This window comes from Oryctolagus cuniculus, chromosome 11 (genome assembly GCF_051225735.1).
Source record: "Oryctolagus cuniculus isolate XC-2025 breed Fujian yellow rabbit chromosome 11, ASM5122573v1, whole genome shotgun sequence".
Taxonomy (NCBI): Eukaryota; Metazoa; Chordata; class Mammalia; order Lagomorpha; family Leporidae; genus Oryctolagus; species Oryctolagus cuniculus.
The window spans coordinates 109,610,107-109,630,895 of NC_142877.1; the positions used below are offsets into that span (position 1 = coordinate 109,610,107).

At 43.0% G+C, this 20,789-nt stretch overlaps 2 protein-coding genes and 1 long non-coding RNA gene across 8 annotated transcripts in view; 1 reads left to right on the forward strand and 2 right to left on the reverse strand.

The window, feature by feature from the left end:
* The window catches only part of MTERF2 (mitochondrial transcription termination factor 2), a 16,882-nt gene extending 3,185 nt beyond the window's left edge, over positions 1-13,697 (reverse strand). The window contains exons 1-4 of one of the 5 annotated variants that reach the window (XR_016216277.1): positions 13,461-13,697; positions 11,675-11,774; positions 10,677-10,738; positions 310-4,317 (exon numbers count right to left, since the gene is read on the reverse strand). Coding sequence is in view for 2 of the 5 variants with exons in the window: in XM_089307588.1 (XP_089163714.1) it covers positions 3,102-4,280 (1,179 nt within the window). In the remaining 3 variants the exon portion in view is untranslated. Of the gene's footprint in view, positions 1-309; positions 4,318-10,676; positions 10,739-11,674; positions 11,785-13,460 lie in introns of those variants that run through there. The other 4 variants (XR_016216276.1, XR_016216278.1, XM_089307588.1 and 1 more) reach the window with 4 other exon arrangements.
* LOC149123612 (uncharacterized) lies at positions 4,180-9,557 on the forward strand. The gene is made up of 2 exons (XR_016216283.1): positions 4,180-4,319; positions 9,150-9,557. It is a non-coding gene; the product is annotated as an uncharacterized LOC149123612 (long non-coding RNA).
* A 6,199-nt stretch (positions 13,698-19,896) lies between the features above and the next one.
* Positions 19,897-20,789, reverse strand: part of CRY1 (cryptochrome circadian regulator 1) — a 98,066-nt gene continuing 97,173 nt past the window's right edge. For both annotated transcript variants that reach the window (XM_002711421.6, XM_089307587.1), the window contains exon 13: positions 19,897-20,518. Coding sequence is in view for 1 of the 2 variants with exons in the window: in XM_089307587.1 (XP_089163713.1) it covers positions 20,455-20,518 (64 nt within the window). In the remaining variant the exon portion in view is untranslated. The remainder of the gene's footprint in view (positions 20,519-20,789) is intronic.

Below are 20,789 nucleotides of genomic sequence, written 5' to 3' on the forward strand. Positions count from 1 at the left end.
TTCTGTGTAGCTGTGAAACCATCTCAGGCCTCTGAACAGAAATGACAGGAACAGGGAGGAGGGCAAAGCATGGCTATTTACTGGGCACCTGCTTATCTGCCAGATGCTGTCCATACATCACCCAGTGAAATCAGTATGAAGTGCATACGGAGGAAGTGTTTCACTTCCTTTTTACAGATAAGGAACAGGCTAACTTTCAATGTAAGCTGAATTTCTTTGAATCAGTGTTAAGTCACAACTTGTCCAGCTGATGTTGAAAAATGGAAAGGTGGATTTATTCTGTGTTGAATAAAGTAATCATTGACTTACCAGGCTGTTGGACTTGAGGCGCACTGGAAGTCTTCGAAGAGATCATACTTTGGTGGTTAATTACAGTTTGCTAAAGAAGTGAATTTAGTGTAATTGTACATAAATTGCCTGATGAAATTTAATTTTGTTAGAACCTTTCTGCACACAGGAAATAAAATTTGATTCCAGTGTTTTATGTAAGGATGTTTCTCCCAGCTGTGTTACTGATTATGAAATTTTTAAAATTGTCTCACAGGGAGATCAGAGTGAGAATGTAAGGATGAGAAAAAAAAGGGAAAGCAAAACTGTTTCAGATGCTCAAGGGCCCCCCCAAAAAGTACAATGGGATTTGGCCTAAAGGAATGTAAATTAAGCACACTGCTTGATTCACTATAGGATTGAACTGTGGGTTGTTTTTTTTTTTTTTTTTTTAATTTAATGTAATCTTCTCAAGATAGCATAAGCTACACATGTATTTGTCTAACAACTGCCCCTTGGGGCTGTGCCTGTAACTGAGCACCTGTATTTTGCTGCTGTACTGATCTCTTCTTAAATGACTCTGCTAAACTTTGTTATATATCCTCTTATATGTTCACTCTGACCCTAAACACCTGTGCTGTGTGTGCATGGCCTTGTATTATGAAAAATGCACGCAGTGTCCTCACTCTTCCCATTCATTCAGCATTTTACTTACAGGTAACTTAAGTGCAGCTCAGCAGCTCGGTAGGCTGAACTAGTCGAAGTGGTTATTTCATGTCTTCGTTCCAGCTCTCCTGCCCTCCCCCACCCCCATTCTGTCCTCCGTAAAAGGAGAGCAGCTACTTGCCATTCACATCTGCTTTGTCAGCCTACCTACTGCTGACCCAAACTCTGGACAGGACCAATCCTCTGCTCTTAACCATCAGCCCACCTTCACATCCTACAGTTTTTCCTATCTCTTTCCTGGGCTGTACCAATTAGCATATAAACATGTTCTTTAAATAAAAGTGAATCTCACAATCTCTGCTTTTCTGATTACATGTATCTTAGTTGACCTCTCTGTGGCATTCAGTATGTTATCAACTGTCATTTTTTCTTCCTCGGATCATCTTTTTCTGGGCTTGGCCAGCCACCCTACTCCAAAAATCTATACTATTTTTGCAGGCAATTTCATCTGAAGCCATGGCTTTAAATACACAGATTTGCAGATGATTCTCAAAAATGTATATCCAGACCTGACTTCTCACAGTTTCAGACTCTACCATTTGCCTACTAATCAAATCTGCTATGACACCTAGTAGACATTTCAAAATTGATTTCCAATTACCAAGGCAACAATACAGTGTTTCCCTGAGACACTTTTGAGAGTGGGAGAGAGTGCAGACCACTGGTCATGTCAGGACAAAATTATCCTGACATAAACTAAGGTTTTAGTTTATCTGGAAGCATTAACTAAAAAAAAAAACTCTGCAAGGTTTCCCTTTACTCTTAGAATGCTCCTCCGATGGACCTGTGATACTTTCTTCATCTAACTATTGGATGCTATTTTTTTTTATAACATATTCCTATGTGACCTTGGGAAAGTAACCCTGAGTCTGTATAACAGTAAATGGTAGTTAACTCTTAGGATTTTAAAGTACTATGCCTATAGAGTAGAAGTACATAGATTGAGTACTGAGGGTTACGTGATGACTAGCTTCTGAGTTAGGCTTAAGTTACCTCTAAATGGAATGGTGAATGAATGGAGAAGATACTTCCTACATTTTTCATACTCACACAGCACAGATGTTCAGTGTCAGAGTCAATTGTTTGGTCATGTATTTTTTACACAGTTCAAACTTCAGAGCTGACGACGAGCCAGTCTTTTATCTGGGTAATGTTTATTTTGGATCAAAATTTAGAAATGGAAACTTAAAACACTACTGCTAAAATTATTGCCAACTATCAAATAATTTCTGTTACAAGTCAGGTAGACCTGGATTTTCAGAAAAGTTTCTAAAAAGTTGCATTTATTGAAAATGTACATAGGTAATTTCAATTTATAGAAAAGTTTTCATAAAAGTCCAAATTTGCTGTTAGTTTTCATTCCCTTATCATGGAAGGTTTGGTAGCTTCTCTTAGGCCAGCTCATAAACAATCCTTTCCATTTAGAAGACGTAATAAGATTGATCATAATAAATCTCTTGGCAGGCAAGTGTGTCTAAGCTTCAGTTGCCATATCTGTAAAACTGGGAAGGTAATGAACATGTGTGCTTTAGACAAATTTGTCCACATAAGTAGGCACCAACTATTCTTTTTCAGTAATGTGTGGTTCTTAAGAAGTCCTCATTTATTCTCAGTGTGATAAGAATTCATTTTCCCTAAAAAGATGTATTAGTGGTTTGCCGATGTTTGACTTTGCAGTAAGCTACAGAGTACAGTCCAGAGTAGAGTGATGTTTAGAGCTGGTTATGAGGGAGACTGGCTGTGCATACTAGATGAAATGTGCTATACTGAATTAGGGAGTGTATTTGTCAGCTTCTTAGAAATAATTCGATTACAGAGTACCACAGTGATATGCCATTTAAATAGTAGCATGTGCATTTTTTTAAACAGTAGTTCAAGGTCAATCCACTTTAAATGCAATTTAAGTCAAGGTCAATCCACTTAAAATAAATGCAATTTAAGTATAAAATAGAGTGAATGCGTTGGAAAGTATTTAGAGGCAGCTTAAACACAACCCAGAAATGAAGTAGGCATTTCCTTTAAATTACTGGTGTTTGTAAACTGCCTGAATTGCTTAAATTTTTGCTTAATCACTTTCACTCTATATTGCAAGAAGCAACATCAGTAAATCACTCTTCAACATTTAATGGTGCCACAGGATTAAACAATGGTCGGCCTTTCTTGGCTTGAATTTTACCAAAGTTAGACTCAAACTCTTTTTTTGTTCCATTTAGATTCGCTAAATGCCCATCCTTTATTTTGTAGCCTAAGGCATTCAGTTTTTTTATCCTGTACTGCACTATCTGTGGCGTTAATTCAAGAACCATAGGTGTCTCTCTTATCTGAGCTAAGGAAATTCCTTCTTTCAATAATCCCTGAATTCTCTCTTCTAAAACTGGAGCAGAATAATATAAAAGAGCAGGGCATTTCAAAACCAGCTGCTTCAGGCCATGCTCTGTGCACTTAAAAGTGTTTTTAGAGAAAGAAATACTGTCCTGTATACTTCCTGGGCAAAGCTGAAAAAGAAAGCCTTTGAGTTTGGAAAGAAGTTGGAGAATTTCTGAATTTGTAAAACCCAGCTCCTGGAGAAATTCCAGTGTTTCCTTTACAGCTTCAGGAGAATTTAACAAAATAAACGGGTTTTGGCTTAATAATTTTAGTAGCCAGACTTTCATGTTGGCCTCAGAGCCCCCCACATTTAGATAACTCTCTTGGAGAATCTGTATCATCTGTTTATTCTTCTCAACAGGATTATGAAAGACAGGAGATGCAGTTGTCAGAAACCTGCTAATGACTACATTCTTGAGTCCCAGTTCTTGAAAGAACTGAACATTGAACTTCTGCATCTCCTGGTCTTTAACAGTAAAGAAAGATTCTGGAAATTGCTCTATTAATTTGATTAATTCTTCCTCATTTTTGCAGACTAACTGCCAGAGGTTTTTCTGGGTGTTAACAGCAGTTGGACTACAGATAATTGCTTCTGGGCAGCGTTCCAAAATACTGGCTATCACAGTCTCATTGGCACCTAGTTCTTGTAAAATATTGGCAATTTCTTCAACATAGGTTTTATCCTCCAGAAGTACCCATTCTTTTAATCTACGGATTTTCCTAATGTCAACTGAAAATTTACAGAGCTTTTCCACTGTTCTTTTATTTTCTGTGTTTGACTGTCTGTCAGTTGTGTAGGTGAAGCGTGCAAGAAAAGGTCTGTTCCCTGGAGTTGATTGCGCCTTTCTGAAGGAACTCAACCTGCAGGGCTGGGACCTCAGCAGCAGCTTCCACAGCATGCCTGTAATCCCCTGGCTCATTCCTGCTGTCCTGGGATTCAGAAAATACTCGGCATACCTGTAAGAGAAAAAACAAAGGTTTTTAATGCAAGGGGTGTTGGCTTTTAGAACATTCAAAGTTAAAATTTTGAGCTTTGTAAGTCTTAACTATAGAAATCAAAGGGATATAAATTAGAAAGGAAAGGCCACTGGGAGTATTAAAAAACTCCTTTATGTAATTTATTAAAGTAATATACTGCTCCACAGTTTATAGACTATTTTTTTATAAGATTTATTTGAAAGAGGAAGAGACATAAGTTCACTAGTTCATCCCCCAAATGGCTAGAACAGCTGGGGCTGGGCCAGGCCAGAGCTGGGAGCCAGGAGCTTCATCCAGGCACTTGGGCCATACTCTGAGGTAAATTAGCAGGGAGCTGGATCAGAGGTGGAGCAGCCAGGATACAAACCAGTGCCCATATGGGATGCCAGTGTCACAGGAGGCGGCTTTACTCATTACTGCCACAGTGCTGGCCCCAAGACACCTTACATTGTGTAAATCCACTGAGCTTTGCAGTAACCATATGAAGTAGTTATTTCATTTTGCAGATCAGCAGCAAGACCAGAGTTCAGAGGTTCACAGGCTTTGTGTTGTTCTGACACAGACTGCCTTTCCTATGACTCCTAGGTTTCCTTTAAAAGGCATTTGTTGGGCAAGAGCACAGGCATGTGCACACCATAGGGTTTTTTGAAATGTACATTTCCAAGTTGATGTTTAGCTAAAGCAGATACTTAAAGAGATGGAGGGGCATCTAATATTTTAGAGTAGATATTTTTGCTGAGTAACTATCACCCAAAATGGGTCAGCTAATTTGTTTTACTTTAGATGAGTTAATAGATGTATTCTTAGTTATGAACAAAAACATTTTATAAATCTAGATTAAAATATTGATAAATCTTAGAAAGGTAAATGACAAGTGCCACATGACTATTATAGTAGGTCCATGGGAAGTCTGTCTCCTGTGGAATGGTGACTTTGCCTTTAAAATAGTCTGCTTATTGCCACTTGACACCTTTAGGTACCCTGAGATGGTTACCCTTGTCTGATGCATTATAGCCTTTGCCACTGTAGGGGTGGCAAAACTCCATTTATATTTTGAGATACTTGCTGGGCCTGAAAATTGAACTGATAGATGGTAGATTAACAGGAGAAAAGCATATAGACTTTCTTAATAAATTTTATGTGGCACAAGAACCCTCATAAGGAACTGGAGACCCAGAGAAGCAGCTGCAATCGGTTATATACGGGATCAAGAACAGTGAGTTGTGAGGGAACAACTAAAAATTATTTTAATGAGATCTGCACAGAATTCCTTTAAAGTTTGAGTTCAAGTCCTTTGAGGATACACACATTACTCTTGCTGTAGAGAGGGCATCTTCCGCGTGGGAACTTGCCTGCTTTGATGACTCAGAAGAGGTTGGAAGTGATCTTGCACTGCTGTTTTTTCAGGTGCCTCTAATTATGCAGAGTAGTGTATTAAACTCCTTCACCACATTTTTTTTTTTTTTGTCTCTGGTAATGCAAACATACCTAGTTTGTTTAACTTTTAGGATGTGAGAGTGCTAAGCCCTACCACAAAAGCATGCTGATGGGCTAAGTTGCTAGTTAGCAGCCTTTTGAAAGGAAAGTGGATAACAGTCATCACCAACCCTGCCTCTTAGCAGAGTGCTTCTGCCATGTGTGCTGAGCACTTTCCACTTTCAAGCCTAACACGTGTAAATGATTGTTCTGTAAGGGAGAATAAGTAACAAAGCTCCCATCTTGGTTTGCCATTAGTATTGTTTTTAGCTTACTTACTGAAGAGTTCCAGAGGGAGAAGGAAAGGCAGACAAAGCTCCCATCTTGGTTTGCCGTTAGTATTGTTTTTAACTTACTTACTGAAAGAGTTCCAGAGGGAGAAGGAGAGGCAGAGAGATCTTTCCTCCACTGGTTCACTCCCCTGATGGCTGCAATGACTAGGGTTGGGCCAGGCCAAAGCCAGGAGCCAGGACCTTCCTCTGGGTCTCCTACATGGGTAGCAGGGGCCCAAGCACTTGGGACATCTTCCGCTGGTTTTTCCAGGCCATTAGCAGAGAGCTGGCTAAACTGGGATGCTGGTATCACAGGTGGCAGCTTAACCCACTGTGCCACAATGCCAATCCCTTGATGTACCATTTATGATAGCACATTGTTAGGGCTTATAGAGACCAAACTAATTGTAGGCATAGTTACTGCTTTAGTGGCTCAACAAGCCACTATTATTAACTCCTAATATCATTAGCCATTAAAAAATTTTAACATATATTTAATATCACACTGTATCCCTTAAGTATATATAATTGTTATGTGTCAGAAATTTTTAAAAATTTTAAAGAGAATCATCAGAACAGGGAAGAGAAGGTGGCAAAAACATAGGCAAATTTGAGCCAGGGGCCCATCCCCACTCACTGTGTGACCCACATGGTGCTCAGGCCTTACCTTCAATCCACATGCTGGGGAGGAGCATGGGAAATACCTAATGAATATAATCATAACAGCGGCACTCTGATATCAACAGCATCTGAACTTTAAGAATACTGCAAGGGTTAAAATGCACTTCAGGCACTCTGCACAATGCCTGATACGTACAGTAAGTACTTAACACATGGCAGCTATTAAAAAGTTGGAGCTTACAAGGTTGTAGTAATGACTTTGAATTGTATTTTAGAAGTACAATTACTTAACAAAGAGCAGCTGAAAGCTGTTTTATTCTATTTGTTTAATTATTTTGAGAGAGGCAGATAGACTTCCCACCTGTTAGTTCTTTCCCAAACACCCAGGAGCTAGGTCTCTGAGGGTGGCAGGAACTCAACTATTTGAGCCATCACCTGGTGCCTCCCAGGGTGTGCATTAGCAGAGCCAGGACTCGGAACCAGACACTCTGAAATGGAATGTGGTGTCTCAAGCAGCATCTTAACCACTGTACCAAATGTCTGCCCCTGAAAACTTATTTTAAATCTCAGTTTTCCAAAATAATTGCTTATAAAAAAATAAACTCACTAAATAGAGACTGTCAAATTCTGAAAAGTATAAGGATAGAAAATGGTCAAAATTGCACCACCTGTAGACAACTGTTCCTGTTTTGATATTTACATGTCTGTTTTTCCATGTTTCACTACCTAACAACTCTAGTTTTTAAAAAAATGAAAAGCAGAAAACAGTGCCTATTAGCTGGTTTACTCCCCAGATGCCCACAACAAGCTGCGACTGGACCAGGCCAAAGCCAGGAACTCAATTTACGTCTCTTATGTGGGTGGCAGAAATTCAAATACTTGAACCATCACTACTACTATCTGGCACCTGCATCGGCAGGAAGCTGGAGTCAGGAATTAGAGCTGGGCATCAAACCCAGGTATTCTAATATGGAATGCGAGCATCCCAACATGTCTTAACTGTTAGGCCAAGCCCCATCATCACCACTACCCACACCCCATTATAATTCTTTAAATACATAGTGCAAGGCTGCCCTATACATGGGAGTTAGGTATTGAATTCATCCTAATTGCAAAGGCTCAACATTTTCCTTGACTATCCCTTAAGCAGGTAACATACTGGTGATCAACACACTAAATCTCAGCCAGCCCCGGAGAGCCAAGGGTTCCTTGAGGGTTAGATCCTACTGTCTGGCTAAGCACCAGATAAAGTAGCTGGCTTGGTTTGTGGATTAGCATTGTACAGAATGACAGCTCCTTAAATATTGACACCACATTGACAATGCCAAGGCTCCTCCACTGACTGACAGAGGGGCTCTTGCCCAATGAGGCCAAGAGAAAAGCAAGCTGTCACCCATTCCTGCTTATTGTAGAGTGAACCATGATGTGTTCAGGTGAGTTGTCTGAACAGTTCTCTAATGAGTTCAGTTGACTGCAAAAGTGAAAAGCTTGAATATTAAAAGGAACATTACATAATTCATTTTTTATCCACAGATTTATGAAATGTGTATAAGATATAGGATTAATTTTTAATTCATTCCTAATATTGATCACTTAGGCTACTTGTAATTTTTGCTGTATGCTGAGTATCTGTCCACATTTCATGTTTTTCCTTTAGGGTAAATTCACAGAATTCCTGGGGGAGATATATGAACACTTGACAGACTAAAGTTGCTGTTAATTATTGTCAAGAAAAACTATGTTTGTTGACATTCTCTAATGAGTGATTCATCTGTTTTTATTTTGGTATGTGAAAAATGATGTAACACTAATTGAACAGATTTTTATTATTGAAGCTAAACTTTTAATTATTTTGAATATCTTCATTAACTTTTATGAGTCAACTATTTCTGCTTTTTGCATTACTAAACCACAATCTGTTACTTTTTTTATTTTTAATTTTTTTTTTTTTATTTTTTGCCAGGTAGAGTTAGACAGCAATCTTTTACTTTTTAAAAAACTGATTTGGGGCTGGCACTGTGACTTACTTGGTTAATCCTCCGCCTGCAGCACCAGCATCCCATATGGGCACCGGGTTCTAGTCCCGGTTGCTCCTCTTCCAGTCCAGCTCTCTGCTGTGGCCCAGGAGGGCAGTGGAGGATGGCCCAAGTGCTAGGGCACCTGCACCCACGAGGGAGACCAGGAGGAGGCACTTGGCTCCTGGCTTTGGTGTAGCTCCGGCCGTGGCGGCCATTTGGGGAGTGAACCAATGGAAGGAACACCTTTTTTTTTTTTTTTTTTAAATTTAAACTCTACTAAGAAAAAAAAATTCTAATTTCTTGGGAAATCTTAATATTGCATTTGCATGACATTTTCAACTGTTCATGGTATATTTTAGCATACTAAAGTAGTCCCTGGTAACGTCTGTTCTATTTTCTATCTGTATAAATTTGCCTCTTCTAGATACTTCACAGAAGTAGAATATGATGGTCTCTGAGTTAACAATGGTTCACCTTACAATTTTTGATTTAATGGTGTTTGAAAGTATACCCAAGGGCCGACACTGTGGCGTAGTGGGTAAAGCCGCCACTTGCAGTGCTGGCATCCCATATGGGCACCACTTCAAGTCCCAGCTGCTTGACTTCCGATCCAGCTCTCTGCTATGGCCTGGGAAAGCAGTGGAAGATGGGCCAAGGGCTTGGGCCGCTGGACCCACATGGGAGACCTGGAAGAATCTCCTGGCTCCTGGCTTCACATCGGTGCAGCTCTGACCGATGCGACCAACTGGGGAGTGAACCAGTGGATGGAAGACCTCTCTCTCTGCCTCTCTCTAACTCTGCCTTTCAAATAAATAAATAAATCTTTAAAAAATCCATTTTTCATGTGCTGTATTTTCAACTTACTATGGTTTTTACAGGACCTCAATCATAAGTTGAGGAGCATCTGATTTTGTCTTTGGCTTATTTCACTTAGCATAATGTTTGCAGAATTTTCCATATTGTAGCATATGTCAGAACAAAGAAGTTTTCAGTGGCCAAAGAAAGTTTTCCATTATGATTCCTACCACTTTTAAACACCCAGATGATCTGGTGAAAATTCATCCATATCCTTTTGTATGTTTGAATTTTAAGTTAGCTCCTTTATTCATTTGAAATTTCTGGATGTTGGGGCTGGCTCTGTGGTGTAGTGGGTTAGGCCTCCACCTGCGATACTGGTATCTGAGTGCCGGTTCTAGTTCTAGCTGTTCCTCTTCCAGTCCAGCTCTCTACTATGGCCTGGGAAAGCAGTAGATGGCGGCCCAAGTGTTTGCGCTCCTGCACCCACGTGGAGCACCCAGAAGAAGCTCCTGGCTCCTAGCTGTGAATCAGCCCAGCTCTAGCTGTTGCGTCCGTTTGAGGAGTGAACTAGTAGATGGGAGACGTTTCTCTCTGTCTCTCCCTCTCTCTGCCTGTAACTACCTCTCAAATAAATTAATAAATCTTAAAATTCTGGATGTTGAGAATCTATATAAACTGTCAACAACAGTGTAGTTCTCTCCAAGCATCATTTAAAAAAAAGCTTAATTTTTCTATTTGCAAGGCACAGAGACAGCAATCTTCCACCCATTGATTCAGTCTCACAAATGATGCTCACAAATTCCTGGAACTGGGCCAGGTCCAAACAGAGCCAGGAACACAGTCCAGGTCTCCCATGTCGCTGTCAAGGGACTCAAATACTTGGGCCATCATCTGATGCCTCCCAGGAAGTTGGAATCATAAGCGGGACTGGGAGCTGAACCGAGGTGCTCTGATACAGGATGTAGGTGTCCTAAGTGGCGTCTTAACTGCTGTTCCAGATGCCCATTCCAACAAGCATGTTTTGAACAATCTACCTTGCCTGTGATTTAGGATGCCTCTAACATATGTTAAATATAGCTTTTGTTTCTAATTCGGCTGTGTTTGTTTTGTGTAGCTACTTAAGAATGTGTAATTTTAAAAGAAATTTGTCTACCTCAAAGTTCTGGAGGCCCAAAAGTCCAGAATCAGACAGCTGCATCTAGTGATGGTCTTGTGCTATAAAACATGGCAGAAAAAAGCCGAAGGGCAAGTATGTGAAACAGAAAACACAAGGAGTAACAGTTTAGTAACAACTAATTTTCAAGGCAACCAAACTATTCCTTGAGAGCGAGAACTCCAGTGATTAAGGCATTAATCCATTCATGAGGGCTCTGGGCCCCAGCTGCAGAAACTGCTACACTAGGGACCAAGTTCCCAACCATATTCAAACTACAGCATCCCCTACTGTGTTTTAATTCTCTGAGTGGGCCTTTGCTGCATACTTGGGTTTCCCCGACAGCTTATCTTAAAACCACTTCTGGTCAACTCATCCTTCCATGATTTTCCCTCAGTTATCTCACATTTTCTCAATTTAGACCTCTAGTCTCTCCCTTGCCCCCATTTCCTCCTTTGCTCCCAGCCAATGCTCTCGCATCTTAATCTGTACAAAGAATGGAGAGCAACCCATCACACCAGACATCAACCCACTGCTTTGTCCTCTGCAGTGGTGCCTGTCATTGTTGAGTAAACCCTGCTCCTGTGAGGAGACCACCCCACTGGCCTGAGAACTCAAAAGCTCTGTTCTCACACTTACTCTTTCAGCCCACCATCTTCTGGTTTCCCCCCTTCACCGCCACAGCTCTTCTCTCACTCCCCCTCCAGCCCAAACCCTATTTTTCTCTTCCCTTCAGCTAATTCTTGATGATCTTCTTGTTCTAATCTGCATTTCCTTTCCTCCTACTTACACAGCTTCCAATGACGACAACTTCCACATGGTTAGAGCCAGTGATAGTTCCTAGCTCATTTGACCTCTGGCTTTCTGGATTAGTTGACTACTCTGTCTCATTTGATTTCTAGGATTCTCCCTTGTCCTGGTTCTTATTCATGCACATCTGATCATGCTTTATCTGTCTCTGCAGGCTCATCTTTAAGTCTTAGTTCTAGACTTCTTACCTGAACAGTTTTTCTTCAGCAATCTTGTTCTTGTTCAAGGCTTCAGTTAGTCAACTTGGGCTTCTCTCCAGCTTATCAAAAGTGTGATCTTGTCATCTCACTGCAATACACTTTTTGATGGCATTTTAGGGTAAACATTAAATAAAACATAGAATTCCTTACCATGGCCTACAAGGCCTCTTTGAGCTCTACCACCATCTCAATCCTGTCTCCATCTCCTACACCAGCTGTAGCAGCTTCCTTGCAGTCCTCGTGGCTCTTCAAAGCCATACAGTCTTTGGGGTCTATGACCATTCTCCAATACCAAACTGTACTAACTCTCAGCTCTCTCTGTGTCACGTTCTCAAGGACGATTCCCTGACCTTCATGAATGGATGAAACCTCTCCACCAGAGGCTTTCAAGGCACATGAATCACAACAGTGTACCACCTGCCATAGCTGCAGCTGTTCATACGTTGTTTTTGTCTCAATGTCCATAAGGGCACAGACTGTTCACTAACGTGTTCCAGTTAATTGCTTCCTTACCTCACCCACTGGCATCACAGAATCGAGGAGGCATTCCCGGGCAGGTGACCTTCCTGTGTTCTCACTAGAGAGAACACTGCTTCTGAATCTACTGTTGCGCCTAAAAGTTCTTCATCCCACCAGTAGTGTTTTTTAAAGTAAGTAAGGCATTATTTGGGGCACTAGGTCTGTTGCTGAAACAACACTTAGACCTTTTTTTTGGCTTCTAAGGCATCTGAGAATCTGAGAGCCACAGACTCTCTTTGCAGGAAAAAAAATATCCAAACCTATAACATTTTAGAAATGATTTTTAGCAAGATTCATGGACGCAATGCAGTCCAGCCATGAACAACTTGATTAGTTCTACAAGCACTGGGAGGGCAGGGACGTAACGCTGCTCTGGATTATCAATACAGCTAGCAAAGAACCTGGTCCACAGAGAAACAGAACTCCTATCCCTTGAAACTCAGTAAACAGACTATGTTCATAAAGCAATTTAATGTAGTGAGTAAAATTGTTGGCTGTTGGAGCCAGACTGTCTGGGCTTAAAATTTGGACAACAGTTGTGGTGATCTAAGGACACAACTTCATGTCTGTTGACTCAGTTTGACTATCAGGAAAATGGGAACACTCCCTCAGTCACTTAGAATATTCAGGAAATTTCACATATTCTTAGCACTAAATCACCCCCAATAACATTATGAAGATGAGGAAGCAGAGACAGGTAAAGTTAACTCTCCAAAGTTGCTCAGTTAGTAAATGGCAGATCCTGGATTCAAACCAACAGTCTGGCTCCAGAGTCCTGCTCTTAGTCCCCTGCTCTGTGCATAGTACTGCTCTCGGTAACTGCTTGTTTAATCACACTGTGGACTATGCTCTGAGTCTTTGCGTTTCCAAGCATTTTTGAGGAGTGAAATACAGTCCGTAACATGCACAATTTTTATACTTAATAAGATCCTTTCTACATTACCACTAATTTCAAGTAAGTTCCACGTTTATAACATCCATGATCTGAAATTTTCAAATTAATATCAACGTTTTAAGGGAAAAAAAGAGTTCATGAAAGGGGATCTTTTGGGCCGCGCAAAAGGTTGCACGTTCCCAAAGGGAGGCTCCACTTTTCCAGAAAATATCGGCCCAAGGTGCCCAGTGCTGGCCCAGCCCAGGCAGGCGGAGCTGAGCATCTGGCTGGGCGCCGGCTTTGCCGTGCGTGGCCCCCGACACTGGCGGCGGTGCTGCGAGCGTCATATCTCCCCAGCGGCGGAAGAAGGGAATGACTCACCTGTTGGTGTCAGCTCCAAGCAAAGCGCAGGGGTCCTGGGACCATGGCTCTGTCCTTCCTCCCTCGCGGGCCTGTCTCCCCAGGTCTGACGTTTTCCCGAGGCCCGGGCCTGGGTCCTAAGTCTCCGGCGCTCTACAATTTCCTCCAGCCAGGCCGACCAGGCCGCCCCTTCACCCGTAGCCAATCAGAGCTTGGGAGATGGGTAAGCCCGCAGGCACACCCCCGCGACTCCAACTCGGCCAATCAGAGCGCGGGATACAGGCTACGTGATACACCCCACGCCTGGGTAGGGGCAGGGCTGCCGAGCCAGGTCTGCCTGGGAATCAGCTTTCGGGACGTGGCACAGGGCGTGCAATGACTGCGTCTGACATTTTCACACCCTTTGCTTCCCAGCATTAGCAGACTTGGAATTCCAGTTGCTCTGTCCCTTAGAGAATGTTACTAGCTCGTAAGAAAACAAGTACAACCAACTCAGAAATCGCCGAATCTTTTAGAGCCAAAATAAATTCAAGGAAGAAGCAATTCACACACACACAGTTTTAAGAAATAAAAGATCTCTACCCCGGTAGTTAACGACTTTGATTAGTCTTTTTTTTTTTTTTTTTGAGATTTAATTTATTTATTTGAAAGAGAGTTACAGAGAGAGGTAGAGCCGGAGAGAGAGGTCTTGTATCTGCTGGTTCACTCTCCAGATGGCCGCAAAGACCAGGAGTCTCCTCCGGGTCTAGCGCGGGGTTGGAGGAGCCCAAGCACTTGGGCCACCTTCTACTGCTTTCCCAGGCCATAGCAGAGAGCTGGATCTGAAGTGGAGCAGCCACCACTCGAACCGGCGCCCATGTGGGATGCTCGTGCAGCAGGCCAGGGCTTCAACTTGCTGTGCCACAGAGCCTGCCCTGCTGACTAATGTTTAAAAGCCATCTTCCTGGGCGGCGCTGTGGCCTAGCAGGTAAAGCCACTGCCTGCAGTGCCGGCATCCCATATGGGCAACAGTTTGAGTCCTGGCTGCCCCACTTCTGTCCAGCTCTCTGCTGTGGCCTAGGAAAGCAGTAGAAGATGGCCTTGGGCCCCTGCACCCGCCTGGAAGACTCAGAAAGAAGCTCCTGGCTCCTGGTTTTGGATTGGCTCAGCTCCAGCCGTTGGGGCCAATTGGGGAGTGAAGCAGCTGATGGAAGACCTCTATCCCTCTCCCTCTCTCTCTGCCTCTCTGTGTAATTCTGACTTTCAAATAAATAAATACATCTAAAAAAAAAGCCATCTTCCTGCCACCTTCACCTAAACACTACTTTACTGATAAATGGCCAGTGGCTTACATTCTAATGCTGTTGTTTTTTTTTTTTTTTTTTTTTTTGACAGGCAGAGTGGACAGTGCGAGAGAGAGACAGAGAGAAAGGTCTTCCTTTGCCGTTGGTTCACCCTCCAATGGCTGCCGCGGCCAGCGCGCTGGGGCCGGCGCACTGCGCTGATCCGATGGCAGGAGCCAGGTGCTTCTCCTGGTCTCCCATAAAAAATATTTATTTATTTGAAAGGCAGAATGACAGAAAGGAGAGACAGCAAAAGAGAGCATCTATTCACTCCTCAAATGCCCGCAACAGCTGGGGCTTGGTCAGGCTGAAGCCAAGAGCCAGGGACTTAATCTGGGTCTCCCACATGGGTGCAGGGATCCAAGTACTTCATTGCCTGCTGCCTCCCAGGTGCGTATTAGTAGGAAGTTGAATTAGAAGTAGAAGTGGGACTGGGTCCTAGGCACTCAGATTTGGGATACAGGTATCACAAGTTATGGCTTAACCTTCCATGGCCATAACGCCTGCCCCTACATTGTCCATTATTATCTGTGATGCCCAACCTCATGAAGTAAAGAAAATTATCTCTTATTTATTCTCACATTTATCCATTCAATCAGTGACTATTTGTGGCATGCCTCTTGAATGGTGAGCATGTGAAACAGAAATACGAAGAAAGCACTTGAGGAATAAAATATATCACGGGTACCACATTCTAAGAGAGGAAAAAGACATTAACGACTAATAACATCATTAATCACAACTGGAGTTAAATATCACCAAGGACAGGGTGCCCTGATCCTGGCCTGGTTGGTCTGTGTGTAGGACTGCAGTCAGGGAAACCATGGTTTCCCCAGGTTTGTGGTCCTTCTGTCCTGTTTACAGTACATGGCACAGTGCTAACATAGCCTTAATGCACAGCACCGTAACAGGTCCAGATCACCCTCCCATCTTGTGGAGTGAACAACTCATGGATACTGTGAACAATGACACAGAGCAGGTACTCAGCAAATGTTAACCCTTTAGTATGCAGTTTAAGTTCCCAGGTTTTATTCAGAGGCACTGACACTTGCACTTTAACTTTAGAGTAGTAGGTAGGTGGCCGGTGCTGTGGCGAAGCGGGTAAAGCCACTGTCTGTGGTGCCAGCATCCCAAATAGGTGCTGGTTTGATTCCCAGTTGCTTCACTTCCAATCCAGCTCCCTGCTAATGTGCCTTGAAAAAGCAGCACAAGACCACCTAAGTATTTGAGCCCCTGCACCCACATGGGACACCTGGAAGAAGCTCCTGGCTCCTTATCGGCCCACCTCTGTTCACTGTTGCCATTTGAATAGTGAACTAGTGGATGAAGATCTCTCCCTCTCTCTGTAACTCAGACTTTCAGCTAAATAAATCTTTTAAAAATAGTAATAGGCCGAATCTAGAGTCCTCAACTATGATTTCCAACATATTCTAGAATTAACTGAATGGCTACTGCATATGAGTAGGAGATACTTGTCCAGCACCTTTTTTTCCTCTGAGATACCCTTATCTAAAAACTCCATTATTCATGGATTTATTGCATCCTTTCCTGAATTACAAGCATTTGTGGTCCAGACTAACCTAAGTGTGTCACTTGCATTTAGGGAGAGGGAATTAGAGTAGGATACAGAAAAGAAAAAATCATTAAAATAAACTCAGAACTGCATGGTGCAATCAGAGCTGGGCTAAGCTGAAGCCAGGAGCCCAGAACTCTGGGTTTCCCACAAGGGTGACAAGGTCCCCAGTTCTTGGACCATCACCTACTACTTTCCCAGGCACATTAGTAGGGAGCTGGATTGGAAGTGGAGTGGCTGGGACCTGAACTGGTTCTCTGAAATAGGATGCCAGGGTTGCAAGCTGTGGCTTAACCTGCTGCATTACACCAGCCCTGATCATTGTTAATTCATTATCCAGTATATTTTTTAAACTGCATATCATCTGAGTTAAGTTTCTGTATTTTGACCCCAAATCATCTTCAGCTACTTTTAAATGCACATACACTGATTATCTATCACAACTAAAGATGATAAAGTGAAAAGTCACTGGTTATAATTGAAAATGGCAAGAATTAGCCTACTAGAGAACAGTCAAGGTATAACAACAGCCATAATTATAATGGCAGCTAGCCAGAACTACAATACACAGTATGCAGACTGTGTATTATGCAATTTAGGGAGCTATGCAGCACATAGCTAACAGTTTATGAGTACCCTAGCACACCAGGCACACTTATCAGCATTTTACATGGAATTGGACTATGAAGCAGATACTGTCTCATCCCCATTTTATATATGCAGAAAGTTAAGAATTTGCCCAAGATCTCAAAGCCAGTAAAGAGGCAGAGCCAGGCATTTGACTACAGAGCTGATGCTCTTAACTGTGTTAGTTACTCTGTAAAGTCTGACTCATAAGCTCTATTACTTGAAAACAACCCTTAGCTTTAAATCTTTTTTGTAAATTAATTTTGAAACATACTGTTTTATTAAATATGTGATACTTAGTCATTTTTGTCGCTCCCCCTCTTCGTGGAGGAGCAACACAGGACCCTGCGCTGTTCTTTCGTCTGCTCGGCCCTCCCCGGGTTTGCTGCTGGTTCTTCCCGGGTTGGCTACTATCCCTTCCACCTCCGTGGAAGGGCAGTTCCCCCTGGCCGCATTCCCCACTTCCGCAGGGGAGCGGCACACCGCCGGCCGGCTCTCTGGGGGCTGCACGGGTTCCCTTAGATGTTCCCCATAGATGTTTCTGGTGCATGCCGTCTCTCTCCTCCTTTATAGTCCTCCTCCGCCAATCCCAACTCGGCTGAGTACGCTGCTCTCCAATCAGGAGCAAGTCCTACAGTTAATTGGTTGAACTGGAGGCAGCTGTGCGGAAGCTGTTTACTTCTCTCCCAGCGCCATATTGTGGGAGAGCAGATGCATAGAATAAGTCCTAATTCGAGTAACTTAGTCTAGTCCGGATTGCTCCCCACAGATCCCCCTTTCTTTTTATTTTTTAGCGTTGATACGCGCCTGTCTTCGGTGTCCCGCGGCACACACTCTGCTCTACTTGCTAGAGTTGCCACAGGCTCTTACAAGTCCTATCAATCAGGAAAACCGAATCCGGGTCCTCTCTTCGCCATTGTGAGGAGGTTTTTAGGCGCTGATGCATGCCTGTGTTCGGTGCCCTGCAGCGCATGCTCTGCTGTGCCCGCAGGGGCTTACAAAACCTATCAGGCAAACCGAATCCAAGCCTTCTCATTGCCTTATTGTGGGGGAGACTTATTAGTGTTGGTTCGTGCCTATCTTCGGTGACCTGCAGCTCATACTCTGGTCGAGCTTTGCTGGCGCTTACCGCCTTAAATCAGGCAGACCGAATCCAAGCCTCCTAATTGTTGCATTGTGGGGAAGCTTTACTGATGTTAATTCGTGCCTGTCTTCGGTGACCTGCGGCTAGCCGCCCAGGTGCTCATCGCCTCACTAATCGGGCAGACCGAATCCAAGCCTTCTAAATTGGCATGTTGAGGGGAGGCCTTATTTTTCTCTATTTCTCTATCTCCGGGCATTCCTATTTCTCCCATTTTACTTCTATCTTCCAGCATTCCTATTTTTCTTTTACTTCACTTCCAAACTTCTGTTTCTCTTATCCCCGCAGCTTCCCGGCACCTCGCCCCGCCGGCGGGTTCCCGGCTCTGCGCCGCTTCAGCCCGCGCGCCTCTCTCATCTGCGCAGCTTCCTGGCTTTGCGCGGCTCGGCTTCGCGCGCTCCGCGGTCTCCACGCTTAACCCTTTCGCGTCTGAACCACGGCCTACGCCAGCGTTCCCTATCTATTCACGCCCCGTGCTCTCTCTGCACGCGGCGGCTTCCGCGAGTAACACAGCGTAGCTTGCGTCTCCACCACTAGCATTCAATCCAAGTTCCCCGGGCTAGCCTGGCGAATTCAACCCAGCGTACGTCTCCGCCCCACGGTTTGGCTTTCCGTCCTTTGCTCCCCGGGCTAATCAGACGGATCCCAATCTGGCTTGCGTCTCAGCTTCTGGTTTTAACTTTTCGCCCCCTATTCCCGGGCTAACTTGAGAATCCCAAAGTGGCTTTCGTTTCCGCCTTGGCCTGCCCCCCGCGGCTTCAATTTCCCTAACATTTTTCTCTACCCGGTATGTTTCCCCAAGCTTTCCTCCAACGATATTCCTCCCTCATTTCTCCTGGCCTCTCCCCACAGTCCGCGTCCGAGTCTGTTTGTTCTAGCTTTCACTTTCGCTTTCGACCTTAGAGATTCCTCCCAGCTTCCCCCCGTAGTCCGTATCCGAGTCTATGCCTAGGCTTTCAATAGCTTCTTCCGGCACCCTTTTCGTCCGGCTTTTCCCTAGGCTGTTTGCTAATCTCTCTCTCCGGTATTTTCCCTAGGCTGTTTGCTAGTCTCTCTCTCCGATATTTTCCCAATTCGTCCCGTTTCTTCCCTCCTAAGTTTCATATCCGTCCTCGGTTTCCTATCCGAGCTAGGTTTCCTAATCCGAGTCACGGCACCATTATGTCGCTCCCCCTCTTCGTGGAGGAACGACACAGGACCCTGCGCTGTTCTTTCGTCTGCTCGGCCCTCCCCGGGTTTGCTGCTGGTTCTTCCCGGGTTGGCTACTATCCCTTCCACCTCCGTGGAAGGGCAGTTCCCCCTGGCCGCATTCCCCACTTCCGCAGGGGAGCGGCACACCGCCGGCCGGCTCTCTGGGGGCTGCACGGGTTCCCTTAGATGTTCCCCATAGATGTTTCTGGTGCATGCCGTCTCTCTCCTCCTTTATAGTCCTCCTCCGCCAATCCCAACTCGGCTGAGTACGCTGCTCTCCAATCAGGAGCAAGTCCTACAGTTAATTGGTTGAACTGGAGGCAGCTGTGCGGAAGCTGTTTACTTCTCTCCCAGCGCCATATTGTGGGAGAGCAGATGCATAGAATAAGTCCTAATTCGAGTAACTTAGTCTAGTCCGGATTGCTCCCCACAATTTTGTCTCTTAGAGAGTATACATAAAAAGTCCGTTCTATAATACTATCTTCATTCAAGATGTGGTTTATGTAATCTGTCTCTAATTTATAAATCACATCTCACATAGCAATGCTTTTCCCCTTACAAAAAAAGGGGAACAAAAGAAAAACAACCATCAAGTACACAAAATGGCATATTTGCATAAACTTTAATAACAAGGTCACTTTAGTTATAAATGAACAAAAAAAAGGGAGACAGAGAACTTAACACATGATCCTTCTACACGTTTGGGTCTAAACAGGCAAACATGAAGTTTAAAACATATTCTATGCGTTAACAGAGGTTACAATAACCAATTTTGATTATACACATTTTCTAAAACATTATCAAAGTTAGTTCAATGATGTCAGGAAAATTTTGTCCTTAAATTTTAACAAAGTCTTTTAAGAAAGTCTAAAAACCTCCTATTTCCCCACATTGACTCTCAAACTTTGAGTTTGATAACAATACCAGTTTGCAACTTTTACCATACATGAAAAATTATCAAAAATATATTGATGGATCTATGCTAACAGTGACTATTTATATTTACATTAAGCAAACTCTTTTGTCAAGTTCTTTATATACAAATTACCACCCATACTATGTGAAATTCATTAAAAAGTTAAAAACCACAGAAATGTCATTAGAAACAATGCATTTCAAAATGTAACTGCTTTCCATAAGTGAAGAACATTTTAAAATAATTTAGTTGAAAAGCATTGAAATCCCCAAAAATTTCAGCTGCAACAGTATTCCTCCTGAATGTTTTCTGTGATTTAAAGGGGAGGGGAGACAAACAAAACTGAGTAAAGCTTGATTATAAAGCATTAAATCATAAAAACTTGATGTATTTATTGATCATCTCCACGAAATTTAGTCTAATTAGGTTGGTATGAAAAAATTAAGCAATTAAAATATAAAGTTTATAAGAAATCTTTAAACACTGGCAAATGTACTATATATTCTTCAAATTAACTTGGATCACATCAATAGTATCCCATGTCCAATTAAAATGAATGCAGGCATAGCTCTTTCATATG